Genomic DNA, 19,499 nt, shown 5'->3' on the forward strand with positions numbered 1-19,499 from the left:
ATTTCCTGTGTATAAGCAGTCTTTTCACCAAGTCAGAGATTTTTCGGTTAAGGTACTATATGAGTATGATTTTAAACACTGTCCAGTGCAAGAAAGCAGTTATTTCTCTGGTTAATCATCATTATACCTTCAATAATCTGTTGGGATGCTCGAGTTTTGTGCTAGTGATTGTCTAATCAAGTCCACGTCAAATAAACTTACATAACAGCCATGACTTCTAGATTTTTTCAGATGAGAAAGCCTACTGATGTCATTATGGCTCCAAAACTGAATGAGAAATTGGGAGTATGAAAGATATAGAAAATGAGTCATATTCTCAAAATGAGTATGAAATAAATGAACAATAACCAGCAGGGAAGAATGAAGACTCCAATGAAGAGTCAAGGACATATAATTATCCTGGATAACAGTATTAATTATGATGTACATGTACAAACAGAAACATTTTGTTACCTTGTTCACCAAAATTCTAGCTTGAAATTGTAAATTCATCTCTTTAAATTTCTTGTATAAATCTATTTACCAAAACAGCTAATGTGGCCAGGCACAGAGGGAGAAGCATATTCGTCTTCTGATATAACTACGCCACCAAATCCTCTATTGTAGACACAACTGCGAAGTATGTTAACAGAAGAGAGCTGTTTTCAACTTAAAATACTCCTCATTTGGGAAAATGATGTAGCCATGCCAGAGGGAAATCTCCCATTGGCATGCAACAAGTTCCCTCTAGATGACTCTGTGGCAGCACAGCAACAAATGGTACAAACAGAAATACAGAAGTCAAGGCCTGCTTACCCAGAGGTGACCTCAGTAGCTACACTAATCATAGCTTGTGCTCTGCTGTAGCAAATGCTCAATAAAAGGTGTAAAGATGTCAAAAATGGGGAGCTGCACTGGAAACATTAATCCTCCAGGTTGGGAATTAACTGTCTGAGCAGCTGTTCTGCTGAAAATGATCTTTTACCAGAATCCATAGGACCTCTGGTGTTCAAACCACCTTTAAAACGGTACAAAGGCAATGGTTGCACATGGTTAGAAATCAACAGAAAATGGGCAGGAATATGTGACACAAATGATATCTGTTCCATTATATCACACCTTCTCTTCCCTTGCTCTGAGAAGCCACTTTTATTTCTCTCGTACCAAGCCAAATCAACCATTTACGCATGTCCTTGTACCAGCAGTCCTCCTGACAAGAATCCCTAACGCAGCCTGTGGAGCTCACCACTGCTGCGTAGTTCTCATTTGATAAACCAGGATGCAATTCTGCCAAACTGTTCCAAGTGATTTTTCTTCCACTCATTTTCTACTGTTGCTGTCAGTGCAGCGAGCTGCTCTGCAACAGTGCATATACAGCACACATCTGAAATAGGAGATTCCCCTAACTTTCTCACGTATAAATTTAACAATACTTCACGACATCTCAATAAAAATTTATAGTCAAACAGATTATACAACTCTTGAATACATTAAAAAAGAGCAATGCTGAGCAGGAATTCTGAGTTTATTATCTCTGCAGATTTTATAGGAGGCACTCATTCTGGAAAATTAGCTAGGGCAGAACAACTATATCTGGACTTCTAAATATTTCTGCATTTGTAAGTTCTCTCTACAGTGAAAAGAGATCGTGACAGTACAGACACACAGCAGAGACCACAGAATAATTAATCTCAACCAAAAGCAGACATTGCTATCTGATCAGTTGCACTGTGTGTATACAGTGTAAAAGAGATTTAAAATTGTTCAAGGACTAAATGCAATGCAGAGTATCTACTTGGCCAGATAGTCCCAACATTTTAGCTTCTTTTTCTTCTTCCTCCACAATAAAAATGTAAGCACCCTGTTCAGCTCACTTGGAAGTTGTGTTAATGTTACCAGCCCAGCTGGTCCCAAAGTCTTTGGTTCACTCATCTCTGTTCGTACTCTGCAAAAGACTGCTTCCTTCAACCTATCCAAATATTAACTCAATTCTTCACCTCCTTCTCTTTCTTATCAGCATAAATCAAAAGCAAATTATTTTTCCTCACCAATTATCACCACTATTAAAACCTCAATTAATGCCTGTCCTTGAGACTCTTATAGCTCAAAACATGCCATCCATATTTTAAACTACAGCATTAACCTTTCTTTGCTCATTACACATGCTGTATTTCTCTACTTTCCTTGCATCTTACTCCATCCCATCTCCTGCCTATTCAGGCTCGTATTTCTTACTCCACTATCTTATAAAGCTATCTTGTATCATCACCACAGTCTTGCGGTGTCTTTAGGCACCTCTGCCTAATATTCATGTACAGGTAACAAGTTAGATTTTTATTTTCAACAGTCAGTGAGAGAAATTTATTATTTCTCATTGACCTGCTTAGAGTCTACTTCAGATAAGATTACTTTATGTCATAGAGTCACCACAGAGAATGGTTTGGGTTGGAAGGGACCTTTAAGATCATCTAGTCCCAACCCCTCCTATAGACAGGGACACCTCCTGCTAGACCAGGCTGCTCAAAGCCCCGTCCAGCCTGGCCTTGATTGCCTTCCAAGATAAGGCATCCACAACCCTGCCAGGCAATCTGCGTCAGCCCCTCGCTACCCTCACAGTACTGAATTTCTCCTAATATCTAGTCTAAATCTACCCTCTTCCAGTTTAAAGCCATTTCCCATTATCTGTCACTACCTGCCCTTTTTTATTTTAAAGTCCTTCCCCAGCTTTCCTGCAGGCCCCCTTCAAGTACTGGAAGCCTTGTCTACTCCCAGCTAAAGAGCTCCAACTTTCTCAGTCCCATAAGGGAGGTGGATTCAATGGCCTGGCACATCAGAACCACAGAAATACAAGGCACTGGTGGACACTGGTGCACAGTGCACTCTGATGCCCTCGAGTCACAAAGGGACAAAATCAATTTATATTTCTGGGGTGACTGGGGGTTCCCAAGAGTTGACTGTGTTGGAGGCCTCCCTGGTAAAGACTGGCAAAAGCACCCTACTGTGACTGGCCCAGGGGCTGCCTGTATACTTGGTATGGATTACCGCAGAAGGGGATATTTTAAGGATCCCAAGGGGTACTGATGGGCCTTTGGGATAGCTGCTGTGGACACAGATGGTGTTGAGTAGCCGCCTGCTTTGCCTGGCCTGTCAGAAGATCCGTCTGTTGTGGGGTTGCTATGAGTAAAAGAGCAGCAGATACCAACTGCCACAAAAATGGTGCACGGACGGCAGCACCGCACCAACAGGGATTCCTTGCTCCCCCTTCATAAGCTGATTTGTCAGCTAGGGAGTCAGGGAGTGATCAGCAGAACCCACTCACTTTTTAACAGCCCCCCATGGCCGGTGCGAAAAGCCAGTGGAGAATGGAGGCTAACATGGACTACCGTGGCCTGAATGAGGTCACACCCCCACTGAGTGCTGCTGTGCCAGACGTGTTAGGACTCCAGTATGAACTGGAGTCAAAAGCAGACAAGTGGCATGCCACCACTGACATTGCTAACACCTTCTTTTCCATTGCTTTGGCCACAGAATGCAGGCCAGTCTGCCTTCACCTGGAGGGGCGTTCAGGATACATGGAACTGTTTGCCACAAGAGTGGAAACACAGCCCAACTATTTGCCATAGGTTGATCCAAGCTGCACTGGAAAAGGGCAGTGCTCCTGAGCACCTGCAGTACATTGATGACATTGTTGTGTGGGGCAATACAGCAGGGGAAGCTTTTGAGAAAGGAGAGCAAATAATCCAGATCCTTCTGCAAGCGGATTTTGCTACTAAGCAAAGCAAAGTGAAAGGACCTGCACAGGAAATTCAGTTCCTAGGTATGAAGTGGCAAGATGGATGTTGTCACATCCCAATGGATGTGATCAACAAAATCACTGCCATGTCTCTGCCCACTTATAAGAAAGAAATACAATCTTTTCTGGGTGTAGTGGGCTTTTGGAGAATGCACATCTCAAACTACAGCCTCACTGTAAGTCCCTTTTATCAGATGATGCGGAAGAATAATAATTTTATATGGGGCCCTGAGAAGCAGCAGGCTTTTGAGCAGATTAAACCGGAGATAGCCTGTGCCATGGACCTGGGGCCAGTATGAATGAGACAGGATGTAAAGAACATCCTCTACACTGCTGCTAGAGAGAAAGGTCCCACTTGGAGTCTGTGGGAAAGAACCTCAGGAGACACCCAAGACTGACCCCTGGGATTCTGGAGTAGAGTGTACAGGGGGTCCAAAGAGTGCTACACTCCAACTGAAAAGGAGATCCCAGCCATGTATGAGGGAGCTCGGGATGCTTCTGAAGTAGTTGGCACTGAAACGCAGCTCCTTCTGGCACCTCGACTGCCAGTGCTGAACTGGATGTTTAAGGGAAAGGTTCCCTCCACCCACCACACTACTGATGCCAGGAAGTGGATTACGCTGATTACACAACAGCGCGGATGGGAAACCTCAGCCGTCCAGGAATCTTAGATTATCTCAGGACTGGCCTGAAAGTAAAAAGTTTGGAACATCACCGGCAGAAGAGGTATCACATGGTAAAGAGGCCCCACTATACAATGAACTGCCAGAAAATGAAAAGAAATTTGCCCTGTTCATGGATGGATTGTGTCATATTGTGGGAAAGCATTGTAGATGGAGCCCCACACGACAAGTTGCAGAGGCCACTGAAGGAAAAGGAGAATCAAGTCAGTTTGCAGAGGTAAAGGCTGGCCTTAGATGTTGCTGAATGGGAAGAGGTGGCCAATGCTTTATACTGACTCATGGATGGTGGCAAATGCCTTATGGGGTGATTACAGCAGTGGGAACAAAACAACTGGCAGAGGAGGGGTAAACATATTTAGGCTGCTGAACTGTGGAAAAACATCGCTGCCCGAATAAAGGATGTGGTTGTAAAGGTGCACCATGTAGATGCCCATGTGCACATGGGCTACTGAAGAACAGCAAAATAACCATCAGGTAGACCAAGCTGCCAGGATTGAGGTGGCTCAAATAGACTTGGACTGACAACACAAGAAAGAACTATTTCTAGCTTGCTGGGCCCATGAGACCTCGGGCCATCAAGGAGGAGATGCAACATAAGTGGGCTAGAGACCGAGGGGTGGCCTTAATTATGGATGGTACTGCACAGGTTATTCATGACTGTGAAACATGTGCCACAGTTAAACAAGCCAAGAGGATGAAACCTCTCTGGGGGGAAGGATGATGGCGAAAGTATAAATGTGGGGAGGAGTGGCAGGTTGATTCTATCACCTTGCCACGATCTCGCAGTGGTAAGCGCTATGTGCTCACCATGGTGGAGGCAACCACTGAGTGGCCTGAAACATACGCAGTACCCCATGCTACTGCCCGAAACACCATATTGGGTCTGGAGAGGCAAACCCTGTGGTGACACAGCACCCCAGAAAGAATTGAGTCCAATAATGGGACTCATTTCAAAAATTTACTTGTGGATATTTGGGCCAAAGATCATGGTATTGAGTGGATTTATCATATCCCCTATCATGCACGAACTTCTGGCAAAATCAAATGATACAATGGATTGTTAAAATCCATGTTGAAAGCAATGGGTGGTGGAACATTTCAACACTGGGAGAAGCATTTGGCAGAAGCCACCTGGTTGGTCAACACTTGAGGATGGGTCAATCGAGATGGTCCGGCCTAATCCAGCTCTCTACATACTGCAGAGGGAGATAAGGTCCTTGTGGTACATGTAAAAAGCATGTTGGGAAAAGCAGTTTGGGTCTTCCCAGTTTCTGGAAAGGGCAAACCTTTGCGTGGAACTGTTTTTTCTCAGGGATCTGGATCACTTGGTGGGTGATGCAGAAAGATGGGGATGTTCAGTGTGTACCACAAGGGAATTTGATGCTGGGGGATGTATATATACACATCACAGAATCACAGAATGGCTAGGGTTAGAAGGGACCTCAAGGGTGATGAAGCTCCAACCCCCTGCCACATGCAGGGCCACCAACCTCCACATTTCATAGCAGCCCAGGCTGCCCAGGGCCCCATCCATGCTGGCCTTGAACACCTCCAGGGATGGACGGGGATCCACAGCCTCTCTGGGCTGCTCTGCCTCTCTGCTGCTGTTCCAGCACCTCCCCACTCTCACACCAAACAACTTCCCCCTGACATCCAACTGAAATCTGCCCTCCCTCAACTTCCAACCATTCCCCTCGTGCTGCTGTTATCTCCCCTTTCCAAGAGCTGACTCCCCTCCTGTCTGTAGGCTCCCTTTAGGTACTTCAGGCTGCACTGAGGTCACCCCGCAGCTTCTCTTCTCCAGGCTGAACAAGCCTGTCTTTATAGGGGAGGTGCTGCAGTCCCCTGATCTTCATGGCTCTCCTCTGGACCCTCTCCAACAGCTCCCTGTCTTTCTTGTACTGAATGTATACACATGTACATGAATACATATGTACACATGTGTATGTGTATATATAAATATACAAATATATATATAATATAGATAATACATAAATATGTATATGTGTGTGTGTATAAATATATATGTGTGCACGTGTCTAATGTTTAATGTATATATTAAGCGTGATATAGTGATGTGGAATAAGGGGTGGAATGCCATGGTTTTATGATTTTTGGTTATCGGTATTCCGTTTCATAACATCATGTAGTGTGTTGAGAGTTAAAGAGTTGATGCTCCAGTTCCAGGTAGAGAAGAACTACATCCCCAAGAGGACAGAGGACTGTTTGCTGTTAACATTTCTGCTCAGAGCAAAAGGTAAAACCCATTTGTAGGTCACTCAATCTTCCCTTTTTTGTTCTTGGCAGCGTATGAGCTCCCTAGATCATCTCGACTCAGCAGCAGAGTAAGGCATTTGGCTTTCAGACACTCTTATTTAATTGTTTTATTAGCTTCAATTCTAATTATATTGCATCATATTGTTTTATATTGTATTACAGTGCGTTATCTTGCATTCCAATATCTTATTTAGTAAATTAGTTTGTTTCTCCTCAGATTGTTGCCGCAGTTTTTTTTTTGGCCCATCTCCCTGCCCTTTTCCCCTTTTTCCCATTTCCCTTTCCCAGGGCATGGGTCCATGGGACCCCCACCCCAGCAGTCACAGAACCAGGCTGAACCAGCCCATAAGCTGTTGACAGGGTCAGACCACAGCAAGGTAGCAACTGGGTAACCAGGAGAGTTTCAGCCAGCAGTGTACATGTGTATGCATGTGTGTGCATTGGTGCTTGTGTATGTCTGTGCCTCTGTGTGGTTATGTACACTTGTGTGTGTGTGAGGCTACCTGTATCATCATTTGGAGTGAGGCTGCAGCCTTGGGGGCTTGAATGGCTAGGCAAATATTAGCAAACAGGAAGACTTGGATCAAGAGACAGATAGCAGGAAGACAGTGTCCAAGCCCAGCTGTCAGTAGGACATATCTGAAAATTCACTGAAAATTAGCTGACTTCCATTCTGCTCAGGTAGAGAGGGATTGCAATGAGAACATTCGTGATCTTTGTGTTCATAAGAGAGCTCTGTGTAACTGCCTCTTTTGATCTGTGTTGCTGGCCATGTATATAACATAGAATCATAGAGTCACGAATGCTGGAAGAGACCTCTGAGACCCTCAAGTCCAACCCCAACCTATCTCCACCATGCCCACTAACCATGTCCCCAAGTGCCACATCTCCATGGTTCTTGAATACTTTCAGGGATGGTGACTCCACCTCTTCCCCGGGCAGCCTGTTCCAATGCCTAACTACTCCTTCAGAGAATAAATTTTTCCAAACATCCAACCAGAACCTCCTCTGGCACATCCTGAGGCCATCAGCTCTCATCCTATTGCTATTACCTGGCAGCAGAGGCCTACTCCTACCTCACTCCAACCTCCTTTCAAGAGTTAGTGAGAGTGATGAGGTCTCCCCTGACCTCAACCACTCCCCGTAAGACCTGTATTCCAGACCCTTCATCAGCTTTGCTGCCCTTCTCTGAATGTGCTCCAAGGCCTCAGTGTCTTTCTTGCAGTGAGGGGCTCGAACCTAAACAGGATTGTTAAACCACTCTCTATCATCTTTGAAAGATCTTGGCAAATGGGAGAGGTGCCTAAAGACTGGAGGATAGCCAACATCACTCCAGCCTTCAAAGAGGGCAAGAAGGATCCAGGAAACTACAGGCCAGTCAGCCTCACCTCTGTCCCTGGAAAGGTAACGGAATAATCTGTTCTGGATGCCACCTCCAAGCAATTGGAAGAGACAAAGGTTATCAGGAGTAGTCAATATGGGTTGGTTTACCAAGGAAAAGTCATTCCTGACCAACCTAATAGCCTTCTATGATCTCATTACTGGCTAGGCAGGTGGGGAGAGAGCAGTGGATGTTGTGTACTTTGACTTCAGCAAGGCATCTAACAGCACCTCCCACAACATCCTTGTTACAAAACTTAAAATATGTGGGATAGATGAGCAGATGGTGAGGTGGATCGAAAACTGGCTGACTGGCAGAGCTCAGGAGGTTGTCATCAGCAGTGCAGAGTCTGGTTGTAGGCCTGTAACTAGCACTGTTCCCCAGGGGTCAGTGCTGATTCCAGTCTAATTCAACATCTTCATTATCAACCTGGACGAAGGGATTGAATGCACCCTCAGCAAGTTGCTGATTATACATCACTGGGAGGATTGGCTGTCATACCTCAAGGCTGTGCTACCATTCAGTAAGACCTGGACAGGCTGGAGAGTTGGGTAGGGAGGAACCTGATGAGGTTTAACAAAAGCAAGTGTAGAATCTGACACTTGGGGACGAATAATTGCATGCATCAGAACAGGTTAGGGGATGATCAGCTGGAGAAGAGCTCTGCGGGGAAGGACCTGGGGGTCCTGGTGGACAACACATTGGCCATGAGCCAGCAGTGTGCCCTTGTGGCCAAGAAGGCCAATGGGATCCTGGGGTGCATTAAAAAGAGAATGGCCAGCAAGGTGAGAAGGGTGATCCCTCTCCTCTACTCTGCCCTGGTGAGGCCACTTTTAGACTACTGTGTCCAGTTCTGTTCTCCCCAGTTCAAAAAAGACAGAAATCTCTCAGAAGGAGTCCAGCAGAGGGCCGCAAAGATGATAAAGGGCCTGGAGCATCTCCCCAATGAGGAAAGGCTGAGTAATCTGGGTCTGTTCAGCCTGGGGAAAAGAAATCTGAGAATGAATCTGATTAATGTGTATAAATATGTGAAGGAAGGAGGGAGGCAAATTTATGAGGCTAGGCTCTTCTCAATGGTGTGTAGCAATAGGACAAGGAGTAATGGCCTAAAACTTGAACATAAGAAGTTTGGTACTGACACGCAGAACTTTTTTAAGATAAGGGTGATGGAGAACTAGAACAGCTTGTCCAGGGCCCTGTGGAGTCTCTGTCTATGCAGATATTCAAGACTTGTCTGGATACCTACCTGTGAGATGTACCTGCTTTAGCAGGGGGGTTGGATTGTGATCTCTTCAGGTGCCTTCCAACCCCTGCAATTCTGTGATTGTGTGTAAACACAGTATCAAGGTACGGCCTCACCAGTGCCTAGAACAGAGGAATGATCACCTCCCTCCTCCTGCTGATTGCATTATTTCTGATATAAGCCAGGACGCCATTGGCCTTCTTGGCCACCTGGGCACACTGTTAGCTTTTGTTCAGCTGGCTGTCAACCAGCACCCCCAGCACCCCCAAGTCACTTTCCTCTGCACCAAGCTTGCAGCAATGCATGGGGTTGTTGTGACTAAAGAGAAGGACCTAACACTTTGTCTTGCTGAACTTCACCCCACTGGCCTCGGTCCACTGATCCAGCCTACCCGCGTCCCTTTGTAGGGTTTTCCTAACCTCAGGCAAATTGACAGTTCCTCTGAACTTGGTGTCATCTGCAGACTTACTGAGGGTGCATTCAATCCTTTCATCCAGATCATCAATAAACATATTAAACCCCCATCAGTATTGGGCCCCAATACTTGTTACCAGTTGCCAGCTGGATTTAACTCCATTTGCCACTACTCTTTGGGCCCAGCAATCCAGCCAGTTCTTTATCCTGCAAAGAGTGTATCTGCCCAAGCCGCAAGCTGCCAGCTTATCCAGCAGAATACTGCGGGAGACTATCCTGTTTTCAGCCGGTAAAGAGTTGATTTTCTTCATAGTGACTGGTGTGATGCTGTGTTTTAGCTTCAGGAGAGAAACAATGTTGATAATACACTGATGTTTCTAGTTGCTGCTGAGCAGTGCTGTACAAAGCAGAGGACATTCCAGTTTTTCAGCTTCTCTTACTGCTCTGGCAGCAAGGAAGCTGGGGAACACAAATAGCTGGGAGAGAACAAAACCTGGACAGCTGATCTAAACTGGCCAAGGAGATATTCATAGAATCATAATCATAAAATCATAGAACGGCTGGGCTCTAAAGGCCCATGACGCTCATCCAGTCCCAACCCCCTGCTGTGTGCAGGTCACCAACCAGCAGCCCAGGCTGCCCAGAGCCACATCCAGCCTGGCCTTGGATGCCTGCAGGGATGGGGCATCCACAGCCTCCTTGGGCAACCTGTTCCAGTGCCTCACCACCCTCTGGCTGAAAAACTTCCTCCTGATATCCAAGCTAAACCTCCCCTGCCTCAATTTAAAAATACCATACAATCTCGCAAGAAAATATAAAGCTGAGGAGAGTTGGCCATGGGAGGCCACTAGGCATGAATCAGCAGGTGGTGGGTTACTGGTTTGTACATCACTTGTTTTGTGTATGTATATATGAAATTATTCAATTATCATTACTGTTATTTCTCTCTTCCCTTTCTGCCCTAGTATCTCAACCTATGAGTTCTACTTTTTTTTTTTTTTTTCCAATTTTCTCTCCCTATCTGACTGAGAGGGGAGGAAGTGTGAGAAAAAGGCTGTGACATTTATCTGTTTGCCAGGTTAAACCACAACAGAGACAGAGTCAAAGGCTTTACTAAACTCTAGGTCAGACTACATCAAAAGCCTTTTCCTAATCCATCGGGGGGTCACCTGGTCACAGAAGGAGATGAGGTTGGTCAAGCAGGACCTGCCTTTCAAGAACCCATGCTGGCTAGGCCTGATCCCCTGGCTGTCCCACACATGCCGTGCCAACTCTCTCAAGATGATCTGCTCCATAACCTTACCTGGCATTGAGATCAGGATGACAGGCCTGTAGTTCCCCAGATCCTTACGACCCTTCTTGTAATTGGGCATCACATTAGCAAGACGTACCTGGTTGACCAGGACCGCTGATAAATGACAGAAAGCAGCTTGGCAATCGTCTCTGCCAGCTCCTTCAGCACCCTTGGGTGGGTCCCACCCAGCCCCAACCTGAATTGCAGGGGGTTTATTCTGCTCTTTATCCCTGTATTACAGCTCAGCAGGCTGAGTATCCTGAGGACAACTGGTCTGATATTAAAAACATAAGTAAAGAAGACACTGAGAACCTCAGCCATTTCATCATCCTCAGTGATAATATTCCCTGCCACATCCAATAAAGGATAGAGATTCTCCTTGGTCCTCCTCTTGCTGCCAATATATTTGTAAAAACACTTTTTATTATCTTTAACAATGATGGCTGAGTTTTTTTCTTTCTAATTTTCTCTCTGCAAATATGTGTATTTGTCATGTATATGGACGCACATGCATCTGTGTGCACTTACTGGGAATACATGCTCAGACCTGCTGCTGGTTGGATTTGCAGTAAAGGATTTGTGGTAGCCTCTCAGGCTTTCAGATCCAGCCTAATTCCCTTAACACACACCTTGGAAGACCATAATCGATCACCTCATGTGCTCTGAAGTGTTTTTAGTTGTAAACAAGCCATGTTAGTTTCCCACAGAACACAACAGATCTACTAAATAGTTGAGAGGGTTCTGAAATCCTACAGCATGTAGAGTGGCCCACACTTTATGCCACCTGCCAGGGGATTCATTATACTGTCTGTGAAACTCTGCTTCTATTACCCTGACAATGATATCAGGCCCTGAATCAAATCCTAACATCAAATTCTGCTCACTTCACTGTATTTCCATTGCATGTGACTTATTCAACCCTTGAAAGCAAATCCAAATGAGAAACCCCTTTCTCGTATTATTCTCTTTGATGCATGGCACCAAAGCCACATGGAAGATATACAATATATATATATTTATATGCCATGTGATACTTTACTCCTGGACCAGTACCTTGTTGTCCAATGCTGTAATCTCCTGTTGGTTAGCTGTTGAGAGAAGAAAACTACTCATCTGTCCCTTTAATGGGTCTTCAACTTCTACATCTATGTCATAACAAGCCGTCTTCTTCTGATCATTGGGGTCAACACTACAGAGAGGATAATAGAATATCATAAGAACTGCTGTAATGAATCAGAGCAAATACCCATCCAGACCAGGATATATTTTCTGCAAAGGACTGTTGCAGATGCTGGGAGAAGAGTTTAAGAACTGGTTCCCTATATATACATGCATATCCTAGCATATTGTCTTATCTTTCATCAGTTAGAATTCAAACTTTTGAGTCAGAGGTTTTGTCCAAACTATAAACTTTAACAGCTACTAATGCTCAGTCTTCATTAAATTGCCTAACATTTTCTGAGAACAGTTATAACTTTGGCCTCCAAAGTAATTTACAGTTGTAAATAACATTTCAATATTGTTTCTGTTCCACTGCATCCATCTGGGGTAAGTACAACCGTACACTATCATTCTGGATGTGAGCACTTAATGACATTGGTTATCAGTTCCAATGCTAATTATTGAGTTGGAGGACCATGACTGGGGGAGCAATGACTTTCCACTTGAAGTCACTGAAATTATAAAAGATCAGTTGCAAAAGTTAAATGTTCTGAAGTCTAGGGGGCCTGATGGGATTCATCTCTAAGCACTGAAAGAGTTCACAGAATCACAGGGTTGGAAGGGACCTCAAGGATCGTGAATCTCCAACCTCCCCATTTATATAGCAGCCCAGGCTGCCCAGGGCCCCATCCAACCTGGCCTTGAACACCTCCAGGGATGGACGGGGCATCCACAGCCTCTCTGGGCAGCTGTTCCAGCACCTCACCACTCTCTCTGTAAAGAATTTTCCTCTGGCATCCAACCGAAATCTCCCCTCCCTCAACTTCCAACCATTCCCCTCGTGCTGCTGTTATCTCCCCTTTCCAAGAGCTGACTCCCCTCCTGTCTGTAGGCTCCCTTTAGGTCCTGCAGGCTGCACTGAGGTCACCCCGCAGCTTCTCTTCTCCAGGCTGAACAAGCCCAGCTCCCTCAGCCTGTCTCTGTAGGGGAGCTGCTCCAGTCCCCTGATCATCTTCGTGGCTCCTCTGGACCCTCTCTCACAGCTCCCTGTCTTCTTGTACTGAGGGTTCCAGCCCTGGACGCAGTGCTGCAGATGGGGCCTCACAAGAGCAGAGCAGAGAGGGACAACCACCTCTTGTCCCTGCTGGCCACCCCTCTGCTGATGGAGCCCAGGATCCCATTTGCCTTCCATTAGCACATGTTATAACTGGACCTCTATCAACAATTTACTAAAGGTCTTGGGATGCTGCAGAGAATTCTGTTCGCTGGAACACAATGTTATAATGATCTACAAGAAGGTCAAGAGAGAAGACCTACCAAAAACTACAATCTAGTCTCAGTACATGAAAAAATATAGAGAAGAGTTTCCTGGGTACTATCAAAGGATATTTAAAAAACAAAGATGTTATCAGTCATAGTCAACATGGATTCACAGTGGGAAAAGCCTGTCTCAGTAACATGATCTCTTTCTACAATCACATCACCCGCTCAGTGGGTCAAGAAAAGGCAGAGGTTGTAATCTTATTGGATTATATTAAGGCCTTTGATACCATCCCTCACAGAATCCTTCCGAACAAATTGTTGAACCATGATCTGAATAGGGTCACATTGGCTGACTAATTGGCTGAATGGTAGAGCTCAAAGAGTTGTAGTGATGTGTGGCTACATCTGGCTGGCAATCAGTCACTAGCAGTGTTCCCTAGGTCTCAATTCTTAGGTCAGTCTTGTTAAACACATTCATCAGTGATCCAGACCAGGATGCTTCCTCAGGAAGCATGGTGACAATACTACGAGGTGCTGCTGACTCTCTTGAGGGACAAAAAACCTTGTAGAGAGATCTAAGTAGATTGGATAATTGGGCAATTGTTAATTGCATTAAATTCAGTAAGGACAAATGCTGGTTTCTGCATCTGGGATGGATGCCAGCCAAACAAGTGCAGATTGGAAGATGAATCATGGAGAATAACAAAATTGTAGGGTCTGGAAAGGACCTCCAGAGACAATCTAGCTCAGCCCCCCTGCAAAGCAGGCCCCCTACAGCAGACTGCACAGGTAGGTGTCCAAGCAGGTCTTGAATATCTCCAGAGGAGTATCCACAACCTCCCTGGACAGCCTGTTTCAGTGCTCCATCACCCTTACTTGTGAGGAAATTCCTTCTCATATTGGTGTGGAACTTCCTGTGCTCCAGTTTATGGCTGTTTCCCCTTGTCTTGCTGTCCTGTCCCCACAGACTGCTGAAAAGAGTTTGGCCACATCTCCTTGACTCCCACACTTCAGATACTTATAAACATTAATCAGATAATCACACAGTTCCCCAGTGTTTCCTCGTAGCAGAGTTTTTTCAGATACTTATAAACATTAATTAGATAATCCGATGATTCCTTGGTGTTTCCTACTAGCAGAACTTTTTCCAGACCATTCATCACCTATGTGGCTCTTTCTAGATTCTCATGTATGGGGGAGCTGGGAACAGAACAAAGTACTCCAGATGAGGCATGACCAGGTCTATGTAGAGAGGAAGGATTACTTCCCTTGTTCCATTGGCCATGCTCTTTTTAATGTACCCCACAATACCAATGGTCTTCTTGGTCACAAGAGCATGTTGATGGTTCACAGTCAACCTGCTGTTCTCCAGGGCTTTCAGGTCCTTCCCTGCAGAGCTGCTTTCCAGGATAGGATTCACAAGAATGACATAAAGCTGCACCAGGGGGGGTTCAGACTAGGAGACATCTCCTGGCTAGCTGGAAATGTGCTGGTAGACTGGAGACTGGCAAATGTGACGCCCATCTTCAAAAAGGGCAGGAAAGATGACCCTGATATCTACAGACCTATCAGTCTCACCTTGGTGCCACAGAAGATTATGGAACAGATAATCTTGGGAGCCATTATGGACCAATTAAAGGTCAACCAGGGGATCAGGCCCAGTCAGCATGGGTTTATGAATGGTAGATCCTGTGTGATAAACCTGATTTCATTCTGTGACAAGATGACCCGCTCAGTGCATGAGGCTAAGGCTGCCGATGTGGTCTACCTGGACCTCGTAAAGCCTTTGACACTGTCCCCCACAACATTCTTGTGGAGAAGCTGGCTGCCCACAGTTCTGATGGGCGCACGCTGGGTGAAATACTGCTGGATGGCCGACCCAAAGAGTTGTGGTCAGTGGAGTCAAATCCAGTTAGCTGCTGGTGTACTGATGGACAGGCAGCTGACTATGAGCCAGCATTGTGTCCAGGTGGGCAAGAAGGCCAATGGCATCCTGGCTTGGATTAGGAATGGTGTGGTGAGCAGGACCAGGGAAGTCATCCTGCCGCTGTACTTGGCCTTGGCGAGGCCTCACCTCGAGTGCTGTGTTCAGTTTTGGGCACCTCAGTACAGAAAGAACATGGAGGTACTGGAGCAGGGCCAAGAAGGGCAACAAGGCTGGGGAAGGGCTTGGAGAATACGGCCTATGAGGAGAGACTGAAAGAACTGGGGCTCTTAAGGTCAGGGAAGGGGAGACCTTACTGCTCTCTTCTAATTCCTGAAAGGTGATTGCAGGGAGAGCGGGGTTGGTCTCTTCTCACTGGTGACAAACGACAGGAGGAGGAGAAATGGCCCCAAGTTGTGGCAGGGTAAGTTGAGGTTAGATATCAGGAAACACTTCTTTAGAGAAAGGGTTGTTAAGCACTGGAATAGGCTTCCCAGGGAGGTGGTTGAGTCACCCCGCCGGATGTGTTTAAAAACTATTTGGATGCGGTGCTCAGGGACATGGTTTAGCAGAGGGCTGTTAGAGTTAGGGCAGTATGGTTGGGTTGTGGTTGGACTCAATGATCTCTCAAGTCTTTTTTTCCAACCTGAGTGATTCTATGACTGGAAACATTTCTTCACTGTCAAGATGGTTAAAGACTGAAATGGGCTTCCTCGTGAGGTGATCGATACCCCATGTCTGTCATTTGAACAATGCTCTCATTAATACACTTTAATTTCTGGTTAGCTGTAAAGTGGTCAGGCAGCTGAATTAAATTATCTTTCTAGGTCTCTCCAATTAAGCTATTCTAATTTCTTAATTGTAACATAAAGCAAATCATCCTTATCTTGATGCCTGATAGATTCTTCAAAAAAAAAAAAAAATACAGCTAATCATGCCTTCCTGCTACAGAAGCTATACTGATTTTTCCCAAATATATTGCATTTATCGCACATCTATTAACTTCATCCTCTTTTATAGTTAGTGTAAATTAGCTTCCAGTATCCAGGACTGATGTTGGTGCATCTGAGTTTCTGGGCACAAAGACAAGTGACATTCTGGAGTTAAGGCTCACAGCGAGCCCCAAGGATGATCGGGGCTGGAGAACATGCCTGCCCAGAGAAGCTGCCAGAGCTGGGTTTGTCCAGCCCTGAAGAAGAGACTTGGGAAGCTTACTCAATGGATGGAACTTTTTAAATTTTTATGCAACTCATGATTGTAATTAAAGGGATAAACAAACATCAAACAGGTTGGCGATACAAGAATACTGAAGAACTACATTTTGTAGAACATTTGTGTAATGTTAAGAGGGTAAGAGATGGCTTGCTTCTTTGCAGAAATGGAAAATGCTAGCCCTAATTTCGGATACGACAGCAGCAAAGAAGAATAGCTCTAGCTCCATCTTAGGCTCATGTAAGAAGATTTTACTTCTGTGAGTTTTAAATATGATGCATTCAGTTTTGCATAGCTCAGAAACTATCACCCACTCTATTTTTTTTTTTTATGGCATCCTCTTTCAGGATACATACCATTCAAAAATTATTTTTGCAGATTATAATCTGTTCATTTCTATTTAATTTCCACTTCATTCTCACTTCATTTTTTGTTGCTTTCTTTCTCAAAAAGCGGGGATGGTTTGTATCAGAACGTTATTTCTAAAATGCTACAATGAGATTAGAATAGCTCCTGTTTTCATCTGTGTACATCCTAAAAACCTAAAATGAATAACTAATCTAGGTGACCCTCTTGTACAAGATAGGCCTAGAGACAAATCTGAAGAGCATATATATTTAAAATCACCAGCAATTAAAAATCCCTGGTAGTGGCTGACATACTGTTTCAGTGGTTGACTACACTCACTGCTAAGAATTTAACACAATGGAGCAGGAGAAAGGGTCTGTGAGAGTCTGTTCAAAGCCAAGCTGGACAAGGCCAGGAGAAATCTGATAGGATTTGAACCGGCTTTGAGTTGGTAGTGGGGAAGTCTTAGATGACCAGTGTTGGCTTCTACATTATTCTGTGATTTTAGTATTCTAAGTCTACTTACTCCCATTAAATTCAGTGCCAAACTTCCGGATATTTTTTCTTTTGCCTGAGACTACAAACATTACCCCTTCAACAAACATTGAATCTCCCCTTCTCAGCAAATTAATACTTCCCCTATCCACAGCCTTATCTCACTATAGCATAATACTGTCCAGTTCTGTATGGTGCACAGAGTATGTCAGAGAATACTACCATAGCATCCTCCTCTTCAGCTTCTGGCTGAAAGAAATTATCTTGCCCCTGGGACTTCCTTGCCAAAAAATACTGTCAGTTAGTTCCTTGTCAATTTTTTTCCCTAGATACTGACTACATTCCTCTGAGGACCTCAGCTTTTCCTTTTTGCTCCATCAAACTGGTCAAAATCAACTTCAGTGACAGTATATACACAGTTATCAACTCATACAGTGGTCAAAAGCCACTTTTAGACTACTGTTTTATGTAGTCAAATTAATTGAAAAAAAGTTTTATTTTTACAGCCTTTGTAACTTTAAAATTTCTTATCACATATTACGAAGTTGAAACAAAAAAAAAAATCATTTTTAAGCAATTCAAGAATTTTTGTTGTCAATATTTTGTAGCAAATTAATTTCCTAAGCTCAGTTAACAGTAACATTTAAATACTCAGTTTTGATCAAGACTACAAAGGAACTTAGAAAAGACTGAAATATCCAACAGCAAGTTTGCAGTTCTCATGAATCTCTCCCCTCCTCCCAAGTTGTCACTTAAGTATGGAAAGTGCTGGATGTGCCCTACATATACATAAAGCTGTATATTAACCATGCCAAAAATATGCCTGTTTTGGCAAGGACTCCAGGAAGTTCACTGCCCTGGCTGTAATAACCTCTGAATCTTGTCATTCTTTAGATTAACTCTTTAGAGGATCCCTGAATAGCTTGCATTCTTAGAGTAGGACTAGCACCCAAACCAGCTGATCCAGTCCCAACCAAGCATGCACGGACTGGTCACTGTATTTGACATCGTTACACTGCTGCATTTTTTTACATAATAATTAGGTGGTTAGAATGAATGTCCATAATATTTCAACCCCTTTTTTCCCCCCCCTGGATTCAAACTTATTCTTCTCCCATTAGGAAGGAATTCCGATCAACTCTTAATATTATTTTAGTTCGGCTAAAAAGAGTGAGAAGTTTTGTATTCTCCTATAAAAAAGGTGCCACTCCATAGAAAATAATTCAGAACTATATAGACCAGAATGTCAAAGAGAATAAACACATGAAGTCCAAGGCACTGACCAGGATGCCAGAAAACCTGGATTCCGGTCCGTTTTACAGTAGCTGTTTCTGTATTTATGCACGTTTTGCACTTGACAGTGCTGAGCTGACGGACAAGCTTACCTGATGATATGGTTTATCACGATAGGATCTGGTGGCAGCAGCAAGTTAGTCAGTCTCTGAGGGATTTCAGAAAACTTTAGCCGCGGGCAGTCAAAAATCTGGAATACAATGAAGCCTGTTATCCTTGTCCAAAATGTAATTTGCAGTTAAGAAAGTAAACCATTGGCTCAAAAGTAAGGGGATTTTGCAAGCTGTAATTCTGTCCCCTGGCCAAATGCCAACTGTTACACTTTGCTCACAGACCCTCCCTTTAAGAACTTTCAAAATAAGTGAGGTACCCTGGAAGCTATGGAAAACAAAGCCAGTTAAGATAATGATAGCTCGTAATATCACTTTTACTAAACTAATGTAGTCTTATTTACAGAAAGGGTGGAGATCCCTCCAAGCATCCTTAGTGGTTAATTCTAGAGGTTGTTGTGAAAGACAAAAATTTTTTGAAACTATCACGCAGATCACTGAGATTATCTTAAAATTTGAAGCAGACTTAGGAAAAAGATAGCTTTTCTAATCATATCTTTCATGTCTTCTGCCTTTCATAGATAGGGGAAAAAGAGGCATGGAAAAGACTCCACATATGATCTGGTATTCAGAAGCAGCAGACTTTATCATGTCACTGAGATACCATCTTATGATAAGAAAAAAAACCA

At 44.3% G+C, this 19,499-nt stretch overlaps 1 protein-coding gene across 4 annotated transcripts in view; it reads right to left on the bottom strand.

Annotated features, from left to right (window-relative positions):
* The window catches only part of SMARCD3 (SWI/SNF related BAF chromatin remodeling complex subunit D3), a 59,930-nt gene that overhangs the window by 5,340 nt on the left and 35,091 nt on the right, over positions 1–19,499 (bottom strand). For all 4 annotated transcript variants that reach the window (XM_010707772.4, XM_031552587.2, XM_085226757.1 and 1 more), the window contains exons 9-10: positions 18,853–18,950; positions 12,118–12,253 (exon numbers count right to left, since the gene is read on the bottom strand). In XM_010707772.4, the coding sequence (XP_010706074.1) occupies positions 12,118–12,253; positions 18,853–18,950 (234 nt within the window). The remainder of the gene's footprint in view (positions 1–12,117; positions 12,254–18,852; positions 18,951–19,499) is intronic.

This window comes from Meleagris gallopavo, chromosome 6, assembly GCF_905368555.1.
Source record: "Meleagris gallopavo chromosome 6, MGAL_WU_HG_1.1, whole genome shotgun sequence".
NCBI classification, from domain to species: domain Eukaryota; kingdom Metazoa; phylum Chordata; class Aves; order Galliformes; family Phasianidae; genus Meleagris; species Meleagris gallopavo.